The sequence below is a fragment of the Hippopotamus amphibius genome, chromosome 13 (genome assembly GCF_030028045.1).
Source record: "Hippopotamus amphibius kiboko isolate mHipAmp2 chromosome 13, mHipAmp2.hap2, whole genome shotgun sequence".
Lineage (NCBI taxonomy): Eukaryota > Metazoa > Chordata > Mammalia > Artiodactyla > Hippopotamidae > Hippopotamus > Hippopotamus amphibius.
In genome coordinates, this window is record NC_080198.1 from 3885125 (window position 1) to 3897667 (window position 12543).

The 12543-nt window shown below is 51.1% G+C and overlaps 1 protein-coding gene across 1 annotated transcript; it reads right to left on the reverse strand.

The window, feature by feature from the left end:
- Nucleotides 1–10249: 10249 nt before the first annotated feature.
- Nucleotides 10250–11704, reverse strand: TRH (thyrotropin releasing hormone). Its single transcript, XM_057706710.1, has 2 exons — nucleotides 11449–11704; nucleotides 10250–10784 (listed from the first exon to the last, which is right to left on the reverse strand). The coding sequence occupies exons 1-2, from the start codon at nucleotides 11702–11704 to the stop codon at nucleotides 10267–10269; spliced, it is 774 nt and encodes a 257-aa protein (XP_057562693.1). The 3' UTR covers nucleotides 10250–10266.
- Nucleotides 11705–12543: the final 839 nt, after the last annotated feature.

Sequence of the window (12543 nt, forward strand, 5' to 3'; positions counted from 1 at the left end):
GACCGTCATACCCCCCCTCCCCAGCAGGCAGACCCATGCTCCTTTTATTCCCAAACCAATGATTCTTGACCTTCCCTGGACCCCTTTGAGAATTATATGAACGCTCAAAACTCTTCCCCCAACACAAATTAAATACAAACGAATAAAGTGATAATCCCAAGAGCTGGCATTTGTGAATAACTGACTATGTGTCAGGCCCTGAATTACATGAGTTACATGCCTCATCTCATCAAATCTTCACGACACCCTAGGTGTTGCCATCTCCACTTTGCAGCAGGGGACTGAGACACAGGGAGGTGGTCAGCCGTCGGAGGTCACACAGTTGGTTAGTGGTTGAGCTCAGACCCAGGTCTGCTGGATTCCAGAGCCTGGCTTTTAACCAGCTCATTCTACCACATAAACACAAGCATAAATCTGGAGGCAATTTCAGAACATGACAAACACACAGCGGATGTGAGAAGCATCCTTCCTGAGTCCTAGGGACACAATTCTTCACCCCCCTCAACGATTTCACAGTTCAGTAGGGAATAGACATGCTCCCTGGTGTTCAGGGGTGGGAAGGGGGAGCTGGAAGCATAGGGGAGGGTCATCCAACCCAACCATGGGTGTTAGGAACATCCCAGAGGCAGACATGTCATTGAGTCACTGGGTAATAAAGGATGAGTAGGCAAGGACCTTCCCAGCACTACAGAATGATGGGGGCAAAGATGTAGAGGCAGGAAAGAGTGTGGCATGTTTGGGGACAGTGCACAGCTAAGACAAGTGACAGCAAAAGGTGGGGGAGCATGAGAGCTGGGACGTGGCAGATGACAAAGCTAAAATGTCAGGTTCTGTAGCAGTTAGGATGCTTTTGGGCACGTGTAACAGAAGCACCAACTAGAATGGGCTTTAAACAATGAGTCAGTTTTATGATTCCAAATAACAAGATGTTCGGAGATGTGGTGGCCCCAGGGTTGGTTAATTCTATGTGACTCAGTGACATTGTCAAGGACTCAGATGTATCCATCTTTCCTCTCTGCTATTCCCGGTGGGTTGACTTCTATCTCAGGTTTTGCCCTCATGGTCATGCAATGGCTGCCAGAGTTCCAGATATCACTTGAGAACATTATGACATTAAGCAGAAGAAGAGAGCTTATTTTTTTCCCGTGGTGCATCTGTTTTATCATCAAGGAAGCCTTTCTCCAAGGATCCCATCTTTCCCACACTGGCATCTCACATTTCCCTAAGTGACACAAATATCCCTAAACAGATCACTGGCAAGAGAATGGAATTTTCACGATTGGCTAAGACCCATGAAGATTCACCTCTTTGGAGATGCGTGGCTGCTTGATACCTGAAGAAAACCAGGAAGAAATGGGGGAAATGGCTGTTGAGAAGGCAACTAGAAGCGTCTGTCACATGTTCTGGACACAAGTGACTTCTCTTATGAAGGAAATGAAGACTCAACAGGGGTTTTAAGCAGGGAAATGTAATGAAGTCCATATTTTTAAAAGATCACCCTGCTGACCAAAAGGGTGGATATTCAGAAGTCAGAAGAGATGAAGAAATAGAGACAGCAACAGACCAGGTAAGGGAGGAACACAGCCCTAGATTTAGGGCAGGGGCAGTGGGATGGAAGGAAAAGATGCATCTCTAAGATGTTCAGCAATCATATTTTTCATTTCCGCGTTTTTTCTCGTTCCCTGACGGATCCATTTCTATATCATCTTGTACTTGTCTTACAGGTGCTGTGTGTGTGTGTGTGTGTGTGTGTGTGTGTGTGTGTGTGTGTGTATTTTGCCTTGCTGTGCTGCTTGCAGGATCTTAGTTCCCTGAACAGGGATTGAAGATGGGCCATGGCAGTGAAAACACTGAGTCCTAGCCACTAGACTGCCAGGGCATTCCCTGGATATTGTATTTTGTCTTATTTTTCTGAGAATACCAATTAGAAGCTATTTTCTTTCTTCTTCATTTTTTAAAACATCCTTTGCTGTTTTTAGAATTATCTCTTGTTTCCCCTGGGGTCATTTTTTCCTGTTTCTCTCAGTCTCTTGTTTAGATTGCACATTTTCCTGAAATATTTAGGTCATTTTTGAATGTTCATTCAGGAAGAAGGGGAGCTCACTGTGTGTCAATCAGCCATCTTCAGCCAGAAATCTCCTGAGATATTTAAAATATAGAATCAACAGGAATTATTGGGTTCGAGGGAAGCACGGACATCCAGCCTCTGAAGAGATTCATCCAGGCTGTCTTTAAAAATGAGCTTGAGAATTAACACTGATAGTAGCCTAGTACCTGCCCCTCTGCACAGAGCCCTTCAGACAGAAGACCTCAAGCACACCACAAGACTCAGGAGCCAAGTGAAGAGGGACAGCCTGTTCTTGTTGGCTCGGCCTCTAGGAACGGCTTCCTCACCTGTGACACATTAGGGAACTGTCTACACTGTTGTAGCATCTCTTAGAAGTCAAGCGCATGGTGTCAGGCAGACTGGAGTCATAAGTGGTCCCTGGGTTGCTTGCCTGGCCTTGGGCAAGTGACTTAATGGCTTTGAGCCTCAGTTTCCCCATCTGTAGGGTGGGGTACTTAGAGCATTTATATTGCAAAGCTGTTTGTGAGAATGGAGCGAGATGCTGCCTGAGATGCGCCTAGCACAGGCATTGTAGGTGTTCAGTAAATGTCAGCTGTTGCTGCCATGTGGTTAATGTCAAGGTACCGTGCTCTCCTCAGAGAGAGGCTGAGCCCCACGGAGAACGCAAGTCATTCTAACCCTCTGTCTTGCTCTCAGCTGCAGCTGCGGCCCCGAGAGGTGCAGAAGGGACAGGAGGAGGAGACCTCTCCCCTCCCAGATGTTGCCCTGAGCTTGGGTTTGAGAGCTCACAAACGAACAGGAGCTGGTACCACAGAGGAGGGAGGCTCTGCTGAAAAGCAATGCCACGTGATTGCAGAGACGCCTGCTGGGAAGGCAGGACAGAGGCAGAACTTACATCTCAGACAGAAATTAGATTCTGGACTCTGTCCCACAATCTACAGCAGAGAGGTTAAGAGCCTGGGTTAGAGGGTCATACGGAGCTGGGTTTTAGCCTTGGCTTAGCGACTCACTAGCTGTGTGATCCTCCTTCTCTGAACCACAGTATCCTCATCTGTAAAATGGGCATAATAGCAACAACTACCTGATAAAATCATCGTGGGGATTCCATATAACACATGTCGCGTTCCTAGCTCAGCGTGTAGCAAATGTGAGTGCTCAGTAAGCGTAGCTGCTCTAATAATAATAATACTAATAATAATAGTAATAGTAATACTTACCCTTAGTATTGATGGGCATGAGAGGTTATTAAAGTCTCCTGTGACCCTACAAGCCAGACTGGCCTCTGTCTTTACTAGAGACCTATTAGTTGACTACTAGTAAGGCTGTGTCCATCCGGGCCCTGAAAGGAAACATCTGCCCACTGCAAGGGGCACCTGAAGAAAGCTTAATGAGGGGCCTTTTTATCCTGGGGAGGGCAGGGATCAGAGGATCCCAGGAGACAGTGCAGCACCCAGAGGAGGGACGGTGAGGAGCCCTTACAACCCCCCCCGCGCTGAAGGGGTGAGGAGAGCAGGGCTGCAGGAACACAGGGAGGGCTGCCCCACAGGAGCTGGGAGGAATGAAGCCTGGACTGCAGCAGGGCAGGAGGGGAGCAGAAGTACCCCAACCTCCCTCTCCTGCCTCCCTCTGACCTCCTGAACCACACAGAAATCTGGAAGAAGAGGTGGCATGCCCCTCTAGCCCAGCAGTGACCTGGGGAAGTGGTTGGTTGGGAGGCAGGGTAGGAGAAAGGAAAGAGTTTCCCACTTGAAGACATGCTCAAAGAGGGTGACATTTATAGATGATGTTAAACTTGTTGTGTTATATTTGAAAAAAGCACAAATGACTTGAGAGAAAATGGAATTTATTGGCTCCTGTAACTGAAAATGCTAACAGTATAAGGTACGGCTGGATCTGGTCTCAAAGTCACCAGACATCCGTCTGTCTCTCCAGCTCTTGACTGTCCTCTGATTGGTGAAGATTCTCAGGCAGGTTCTTGCTTTGCACTGGCCAGGTGGCCTCCAGCAGCTCCAGGCTAACATCCTACCAGTTTAGCAACCTGTGAGGGGAAAGAGAGCCTCTGGATGAAGGTTCCCACCGAAGCCCTGAAGCCGGCTCTCATCGGCCTGGCATGGCCCATCCCTGAGCCCATCACTGTTGAGGGGGTGAGGAGGTGGGGCCTGGGTCTGGCTCAGAACTGGGGAATAAGGAGCCCCACTCCTGGCTGTGTGATCCTGGCAAAGCTCTGTAGCTCTCTGTGCAGAAATGTCCTTATCGTGGGGAGCTTTGGATGATGCCATTATAACTGGTAAGCCCTGATCTCCGTGCAGGCGCCCCCTGCAAGGGTGAGCAGTGCTGCTTGAAGGTAGGGCCATGGCCAAGAGCTCAGACCCAGAGCCTGGAGGCCTGAGCTGGCGGGTGGGCTCTGCCCTGTCCCAGCTGTGTGGCCTTGGGCAAGAGATTTATCTGCTCCATGCCTCAGTTTCCCCTTGTGAATAATTGTAATAGTTATCTCCTGGGGGTGAAGACTAAGTAGGTCACAGAACATAATGCCCTTAGAACAGTGTCTAACATACAGGAGTGCTAAGTCCAGCTCTTCTTCTTCTTTTTTTTTGGCCATGGCTTGCGGCTTGCAGGATCTTAGTTTCCCGACCAGGTGTTAAAACTGGGCTCTCAGCAGTGAAAGTGCAGCGTCCTAACCACTGAACCACCAGGGAATTCCCAGCTCTTATGAGAGTGTATGTGTATCCGTGCGTCTCAATCTCATTGCTCTCAGTGCCCTTTCATGCACTTAAAAATTATTGAGACTGCCCCCAAAGAACTTTTGATTCTGTCTATTGATAAATCCAATATTAGAAATTAAAGTGAGAATTTTGTAACATTCGTCTGTTTAAAAATAACTCATAAATCCATGGTGTGTTAACAGAACTAAAATATTTTAATGGAAAATACAGTTTTGTGAGAAAAGTGGCATTGGTTTACATTTTTACAAATTTTTAAATTGTCTGACGATAGAAGACACATGGATTCTCTTATCTGCTTCTGCATTTACTCAACAGATTAAATTTTGGTTGAAGTACATGAAAGCCTCATACAGCTATGTAGTTAGGGAAGTGAAAACTTTGTGGATCCCCTGAAGGGGATTTAGGACCTGAGGGGTCATCAAAACAGCGTTGCACGAGAGCCAGCGCTCCATCCATAGCTGTTCACCTTGGAAGCAGACTGGCTGGGTGTCCGTCTCTGATGTGGGGGCAAATGACCTCATCTCTGCGTGCCTCCGTTTTCTCCTTGAGGGGGTTGAATGCTCTGCTTCCCGTGGAGGGATTACAGCAGTGCCTGGCACACAGTACATGCTCAACAAACACCGACTGTTATGATGACTAGCTCAGAGCTTGGCACGAGCAGGCGCTCCCTTTTCTTCCTAGGTTGGGCATCTCCTCGGAGATAATGTTGCACCTCCCAAGGATGGCCTGGGGTTCCATGCTCTCCAGGGTTGCCCTGAGACCCCATGCTCCTCGCAGGGGAGACCAGGCTGAGCCCGACGTGTGCCCTGTGCCGTCTCTCTGGCCACAGGCCTAAAGCGGCCACCCCCCAGGTGGGCTGGCCAGCCTCTGGCATGTCGGACGGGGTGTACCTGCGTCGGTGCTGGGAAACTCTCCTCCTCAGCAGCTGGTGATTAGGAAGTCACTCTCCACAATGGACAGGGTCTAATGAGCCTGGAATAATCACCAGGCCCAGACGTGGCTGCGATTCAGGAAAGATGATCCCCGAAGACTAGAGCCACTTAAATCCTGGCATTGACCACGGGTCCCCTTGGTAACCCATAACTCTCAGCACAGTTTAGCCACTGAGCTAATTGATGTTCTCCAAGGCAGTTAGCTCATACCCGGGCGATCGAAATGGGCTCTAATTGCCAACATCCTTCAGGTAAGAAGCCCCACATGTTCCCCCACCACCCAAGAGGCCCGAGCAGGAACTGAGTCCTCTGATTGCATCTAATTAATCGAAATAAGGTTCGCAGAAAGAATTGATTAAAGAACATATCACAGGAAGTCGTGACATCGGGATGGTTCACAGCAACGCAGAACAGGCGGCTTCGCTGAATTCGTGAGAGGCAGCTCCTTGAAAGAATGTTCCCCAGCTTTTAATGCAGCCTGAGCGAGGGATGGCAGGGGTAGAGGAAAGACCACTGCCCTTGGAGTCTTCAGAACTGGGGTGAGCCTGGTGGTACCACCCACGTGAGATGTGTGGCCTTGGGTGAGTGGCTTTACTTCTCCAAACCAGGCATCTCTCACCCATGAAGCAGGGGTGTAAATCGTGAGTGGAAAGTCTCTGCACAAAGGAAGTTCTTGGTGGCACAGTGCAGAGGTAAAAACTGGCACCTGCAGAGGGCCATTTGATGTCCTCTAGGTGTTTAAAAAGGCCGGGTAATTGGGTGGATGCTACAGTGGGTCACAGCACATGCCCTCAGCTCCGGGCCATCCTTGAGGCCAGGCTCATAGGTTTGTAGTGACTGCGTAGCAGCCTACAACATTGGAGTTTGCCCCACTGGCTCCCTCTCAGGCAGGCCTGGTCTCAAATTCCATCTCTACCTTCATTCACACGTTCAACAAACGTTTGCTGAACACTTGTCCTGCGCCAGCATTGTCCTCGCTGCTGGCAGGGGCAGGAATGGTACCTGCTTCATGGAGCACAGAGTTTGGAGAAGGAGGAGGCATTTATGAGAAAATCACCCAAGGAGACTGGTAGATGCTGCTGGTCCCTCACTCCCTCCCCTCAGCGCTCACCTTTGTGGTACACACAATAGCATCCTAAGATTCTTCTCCTAAGGGCCTCTAGTGGTCAGTGCTTGGGGCAAGCTGGACGTGCCAGGGAGTTAACATCCCCAGGAGCAGCCCTCAATCCCTGACCAATGGAAATCAGAAGAAAAGCTCCAGCTTCCTCACCCTGTCAAGTGGGACACTCAGAAGTCTTTTCTACAGTTTCTCAAGGAAACCCTGCTCACTAATGCATCTGCATTCACTTCCTTCCCTTCCCCGAATCACTCCCCCACTCCAAGATCATTGCTTCCTGGGATCACCCTCCAAGTAAACCACTTGCACTCAAATCCTCGTCTCGGGGTCTGGTGCTGGGGCAACCAGCCCAAGACAGACTTAATTACAAACTGTGACAGCTGCAAGGAAGGAGCCAGATGCAATGCCACATCCTGACGAAGTGCTGTTTGAAATGACAGCTGAGAAGGAGGAGGAGTTACCTAGCGTGAATCATCAGGAGTCAGTAGAGCAAACAGATATCGCTCTAGGGATGTTAAGTGGAAAAGTTAATTTAACATAGCAGGGCTGGTATTCAGCTGTGGTCTCACAGGTGTGTCAGAATCTGTCCACTCTGATTGGACATGTGCCCTGATTGGCTGATACCTGTCTTGTACCAGTTGTTGAATATCTTGCATATCACTCTTAAAGTGCTTATGAAATTGTCAAAGGGCCTGGGAAGCAGTCCTGCAGAAAAATATCACAGAAGCGCCCTGCCAGGGAAGCTGCTTCCTCTGTTTCTAATCAGGAAACTGCGAAAGGAGGAGGCTGCCATTGGAATCACTGAGTTAAGAACCCACAATTTGGAATACTATTCAACAATCAAAAAGAACAAAGTAATGCAACATGCTACATCATGGATGAACTTCAAAAACATTATCCCAATTGGCAAAAGCCAGGCATAAGAGACCGCATATTGTAGACTCTATTTGTATAAAATATCCAGAAAAGGCAAATTTATAGAGAGAAGGTATATTAGTGGTTGCCTGGGGCTGAGAGTGGGGAGAGAGAGTCTCTGTAAATGGGCACAGGGATTTTATTGGGAGTCTGAAAGTGTTCTAAAACTGATTTGTGGTGATGGTTATACCACTAAAAATCACTGAATTGTATTCCTGCAAGGAATAAATCTTATGATATGTAAAATATACCCCCAATAAAGTTGTTTAAAAGGGAAAGAAACATACTACCATAGCTGTAAAGCTGACCTGAAAGCTGCTATCAACAACTGACTCTAGATACTCCCAGAGTTGGTGTCTTAAAATGGCCCCATAGCTGAGGAGGTAGCAACAACCCTGACCCCAAGCAAGTCTGGGAGTAAGAGAGAGTTGGGTGCATTCTTTGGCAGCTGCAACTCAACTTCAAAAAGACATGCCAGCCAGCCGCTTGGGGTGGCCACAAGACTGCATGAGAAAGTGTCTGCAAGTGCTGAGCATGCAGGAAGTGCTCTGTAAATGGCCCGTGCCACCTGTATTAGGGTGTCCACCTTCCGGGCAGGGGCGGGGGTCTGTGAGCAGAGGGTTTCCTATTAGGGTCCTGCTTGCCCTGATGGTGCCAGGGAAGAAAGCCAGGGGGCCTGGAGGAAGGGCCAGCTCTCCCTTCAGGCACCTCGGTGCATGTGCCTAACCTTCGTGCCCATTCCCTCACTGGAAAACAGAAATATCCATCAAATGCTCAATTTGTCAGCAGGCTTCTGGGAATATTAATGGAGATAATGGGTGTGAATGCATTTTATAAGCCCAGAGTCTCCCTCCGACCCCACCTGACCTGAACTGCGGTTCCCTGAGGAGAGGGGCCGAGTCTCAGACACCCTTCCAACCCCTCCTGTCCCTCCCCAGAAAGGTGACCAAACACTGTTGGCAGAAAAGCCAAATAGTCCAACCACCCACCGAAAAGAGGGTGTGCAATGCAGAGCCTAAGGCCTGAGGAAATTTCAGAGTTTGAGTCAGAGGCAGCAACATGGCAATGAGTGGGCCTAATTCAGCCTCAGACAAGTCACTTAACCGTTCTGTACCTTGGTTTGCTTGTTAGGAAATTTGGCATAATCACAGCAGTGGCTAGGGTTATTGTGACGATTAGAAGAACTGTAAAGTGTTTAAGAACTGCCTGACATAAGTGTTGGGTATATGTTATTATATTAGTATTATTATTATTCGATTCACATGATGTTAAAGTTTTTAGATTTAAGTGTCTTCAGATGTCCTCTTCATTTTTGCCCAAGTCTCCACCACTCCCTCTCGTCCTACACGCAGCCTGCCTCCCTGCCTGGCCCCAGAAGGTCCCTGGTTTGAGTTCCCAGCCACAGCCTGGCCCTTTGTCCTCACTGTGCCTGCCAGATGACAGACTGTTGGTTCCTGCCACAGAACAATGATGATTACAAACTTGAGCCAGACCAGCCCTCTCACCAATCAGGCAAACTCGAGGCATGGTCCTGAGCTGCCTCTCACACTCATGGCTCCACCTCAGCTAGCTGTGTGTCTTCCGGCAAGCCCTTCTTCTGCACCAGGTCTCAGTCTCCCCAGGTGACAAATGAGCTCCAGAGCGCCTGTCTACTTCCCAGGTTTGTTCTGAGATGGGGACAGTGGGGAGGACCTTTCACCCCCCCCCCCAAGGTCCCTGATTCCCTTCTCAACAGAGCTGAGGAGCTCTTAGCCTGTCCCCTCTCAATGCTGAAAAGAGAAATCCCACACCAGCTGAGACAGAACTGCAGCCGTGGAGATCATCCAGATGCAGCTTTTATTATCACTGATAGGGGAAAGGTGCCTAGATGGTTACATACAAGCCATGACTTCCAGGGCAATGTCTACAAATTCCTGGACGTGTTTATTCCCGCAGCCACCACACAGCACAGCATCACCTACAATGCTTCCCCCAAGCGGAATCCAGCCGTGGGTCAGGGCTCTTCCCCCCTCCAAAAGGAGGCCCAAGAAGAGGAGGAGATCCTGGGTACTGGGGGTGAGGTTTACACATGATGAATCCTGACACATGGGCAAGGGATGGAAGCTGGATTGGGACATCATGGCTTCAATCCCACTCACCCTCACTGGCTGGTCACAGCAGAGGCACCCTGCCCCACTCTGGGGATCCCTCAGAAGACACAGCAGGGTCATCTTAGCCAGGGCTAGGGAGGGGGAGCAGGCCTGCAGGGGTGGGGGGAGAGGGGCTGTGGGATCTGCCCCCTTGGCAGCAGCGCAAAGTGGGATAATGTGGGGTTTTAACTCATAGGCTGGCTTTCTCACGTCCCTGAAGTAGGTGGGCTAGGCTAGGGGTTTGGTGTGCGTATACCGGCAGCTCAGGTGTATGGTCAAGCTTCTAAGGAGGAAGGCAAAAGGCGGTTATGTCACAAAAGGGTAGGGCATCCAGAGCTCAAGACATTCTTAGACCCCAGAATGATTTTACAGGAAACGGGGCTCACTCCTCCAGGGGCTCCCTGGCCCAGGCAGCTCGCCGCCCAAGGTGCTGCCGCTTCTCGTCAGCTCCCTGGCCCCTGCTCAGGTCTCCCAGGAGGCCCAGCAGAAGGCTGCCTTCACCACAGGATCCCCGGGGCCCGCATGGGCTTCCTAGGGCCCTCTTTCCGGGATGCTGGCGTTTCTCAGGCATCAGCTCTCCCTCCTCCTCCTCTTCCTCCTCCTCCTCCTCTTCCCAGCTCCTCTGGGCCTTGGGATCCACCAGCCGTCTGCCTGGGTGCTGCCTCTTGGTGAGAGTGTACCCAAGCCAGGAAGAGCGCCGGCCAGGGTGCTGCCGCTTCTGCGGGCTTACATCCACTGACCACGCAGCCACATCCTCCCGCCGGCCAGGGTGCTGCCGTTTGTGGGGTCCCACAGCCCCTCCTTCTTCTTCTTCCTCTTCAACTCCTTCTTCTGCTTCCTCCTCCCTTTTGCCTGGATGCTGACGCTTGGAGAGCCAATCAGGTTGCAAGATCTGGGACTCTGGGGAAGGAAAGAGGCCAATGAGGGATCCCCTGAGCCCTGAATGCGCACTCCATCCTTCCTCCCAGTCAGGCAGGCCCCGACAGCATTCACCCAAAGTCCTTGCCTTGCACCTGCCTCTCAGGCCTCACAGTGTCATATACATTCACAGCAATGGTCAAGTGCATGGCCTCTGGTTCCAACCTCAGCTCTGCTACTCCCTAGCTGTGTGACCAGAGGCAACTCATTTAATGTCTTTGAGCCTCAGTTTTCTTCTGTGTAAAATGCGGTGTGTAAGGGTAATAACAGTACCTATCTGATGCTTAGCAAAATCAAATCGTGTGACAAGGTGTTTGAAGTGCTTAGAACAGTGCCTGGAATATGCATGTCTAGTAGGTAGTAATTAACACTGTCACACACAAAAAGACTCTACCTAGCACAGAGTTTTTTCCACTGAAGGTCTGCCCTCTGAAATGTTTGCGGAACTGCGAAGGAAAAGGAATCTGATCTCAGGAAAGGGTCAACTCACCACCTGACAAGGGTGTGGCCAGTGGAAGTTTCTGAGCTTCTGAAAGGCAAGAGGCTGAATAACCAAGTCGCTTCGTCCCCTTTGCGGCCGAAATTCCCCTAACCCTCTCGGATATCCTCCTCTCAACCCGCAGCTCCACACGATCCCGCCCTTCACCTGACTCGCTATCGTCCTGGTCCTCTCGCAGTCGCTGGAGGTCTTCCCGGAGGAGGAGGAGGCGCTCCGCCTGTCGCAGGAGGTCGTCCAGGCCCTGTTGCTCCGCGGTCAAAGCCGCTTCCTGCTGGGCCACCTCCGGCTGTGCGCAGCCGCCGGGGACACCAGTCAGGGTCAGGGTCAGGGTTAAAGCCATGGCAAGCAGAAACCAAGGGCCGGGCATCGCGGCGTCTGGGGAAGGGGGGCAGGGAGAGAGCATAGGTACGCCGCGCTCCCCTCCCAGCGCGTTCTATCGCCCGCCTTTCGGTGCTAGCGGATCCCCGAGGCCAGTGGGAACCAAGCTTTCAAACACCCTTCCGGGAGCAGGACCACCTGCCACCTTAGGGCGGGGCGGGGACAGCCGGAGGATCTGCCTCAGGTCCTGGGCGTCCTCGCCCGTGGGGGTGCTTGGAGAGCCTGTCTGCGCCCAGTTCTGCCAGCTCGAGCCTGGAGGCCGTGGGAGCCCCATCGCCACCGCCACTCCGCGATGCTGCGCGGAACTGGGGAAGCCAGCGATGGGGCTGCCTCTCTAGGAGTGTAACCACCAAGGCTGCAGCTCGGGCCCGACGGCCAGGATGCTACTTGCAGCGTCGCAGGCTAAAATTCTCCCCAAGGTTCCCAACACAACGTTCTTATTCCAACACTCGGTCTACAACCTTGTGATTGCAACGCTGACTCTATTTTTTATGCTAAGAGTCTATGGCTAGGCTAGGAATCTAATTCTAACGCTAAGATCCTAATTTCAACGTTAATTCCACCGCTAAAATCCTGTTTTAGTTCCGAGACTGAGATTCTAAGGCTGAGATTCTATTTCACCGCGAAAATTCTGTTTCTAACGCCCGGATTCGAATTCTAACTCCCAGGCTTCCCGCCGACGTCCTGATTGCCCAGCGCTGCCCCAGCATCCTGGTGAGGACCTCTAGCTGGCACCGCGGCAGGGGTGGGATGCGAACCTTATCCCGACGCGCGCCGCGAGCGCTCCAGAGGCCGGGACGTGCGTGGAGGAGGGACCGCCACCACTGTGCCCGTGCAGTGCCTCCGTCGGGTCCCGGCCTGCGC

What these genes read in the sequence shown, in the direction of transcription:
- TRH (XM_057706710.1), bottom strand. Translation starts at nt 11,704, where the DNA reads ATGCTCTCTCCCTGCCCCCCTTCCCCAGACGCCGCGATGCCCGGCCCT. An exon ending in CCAGGACGATAGCGAGTCAG is followed by an intron (nt 10,785 to 11,448) that starts GTGAAGGGCGGG and finishes TTCCTTCCCCAG; the next exon opens with AGTCCCAGATCTTGCAACCT.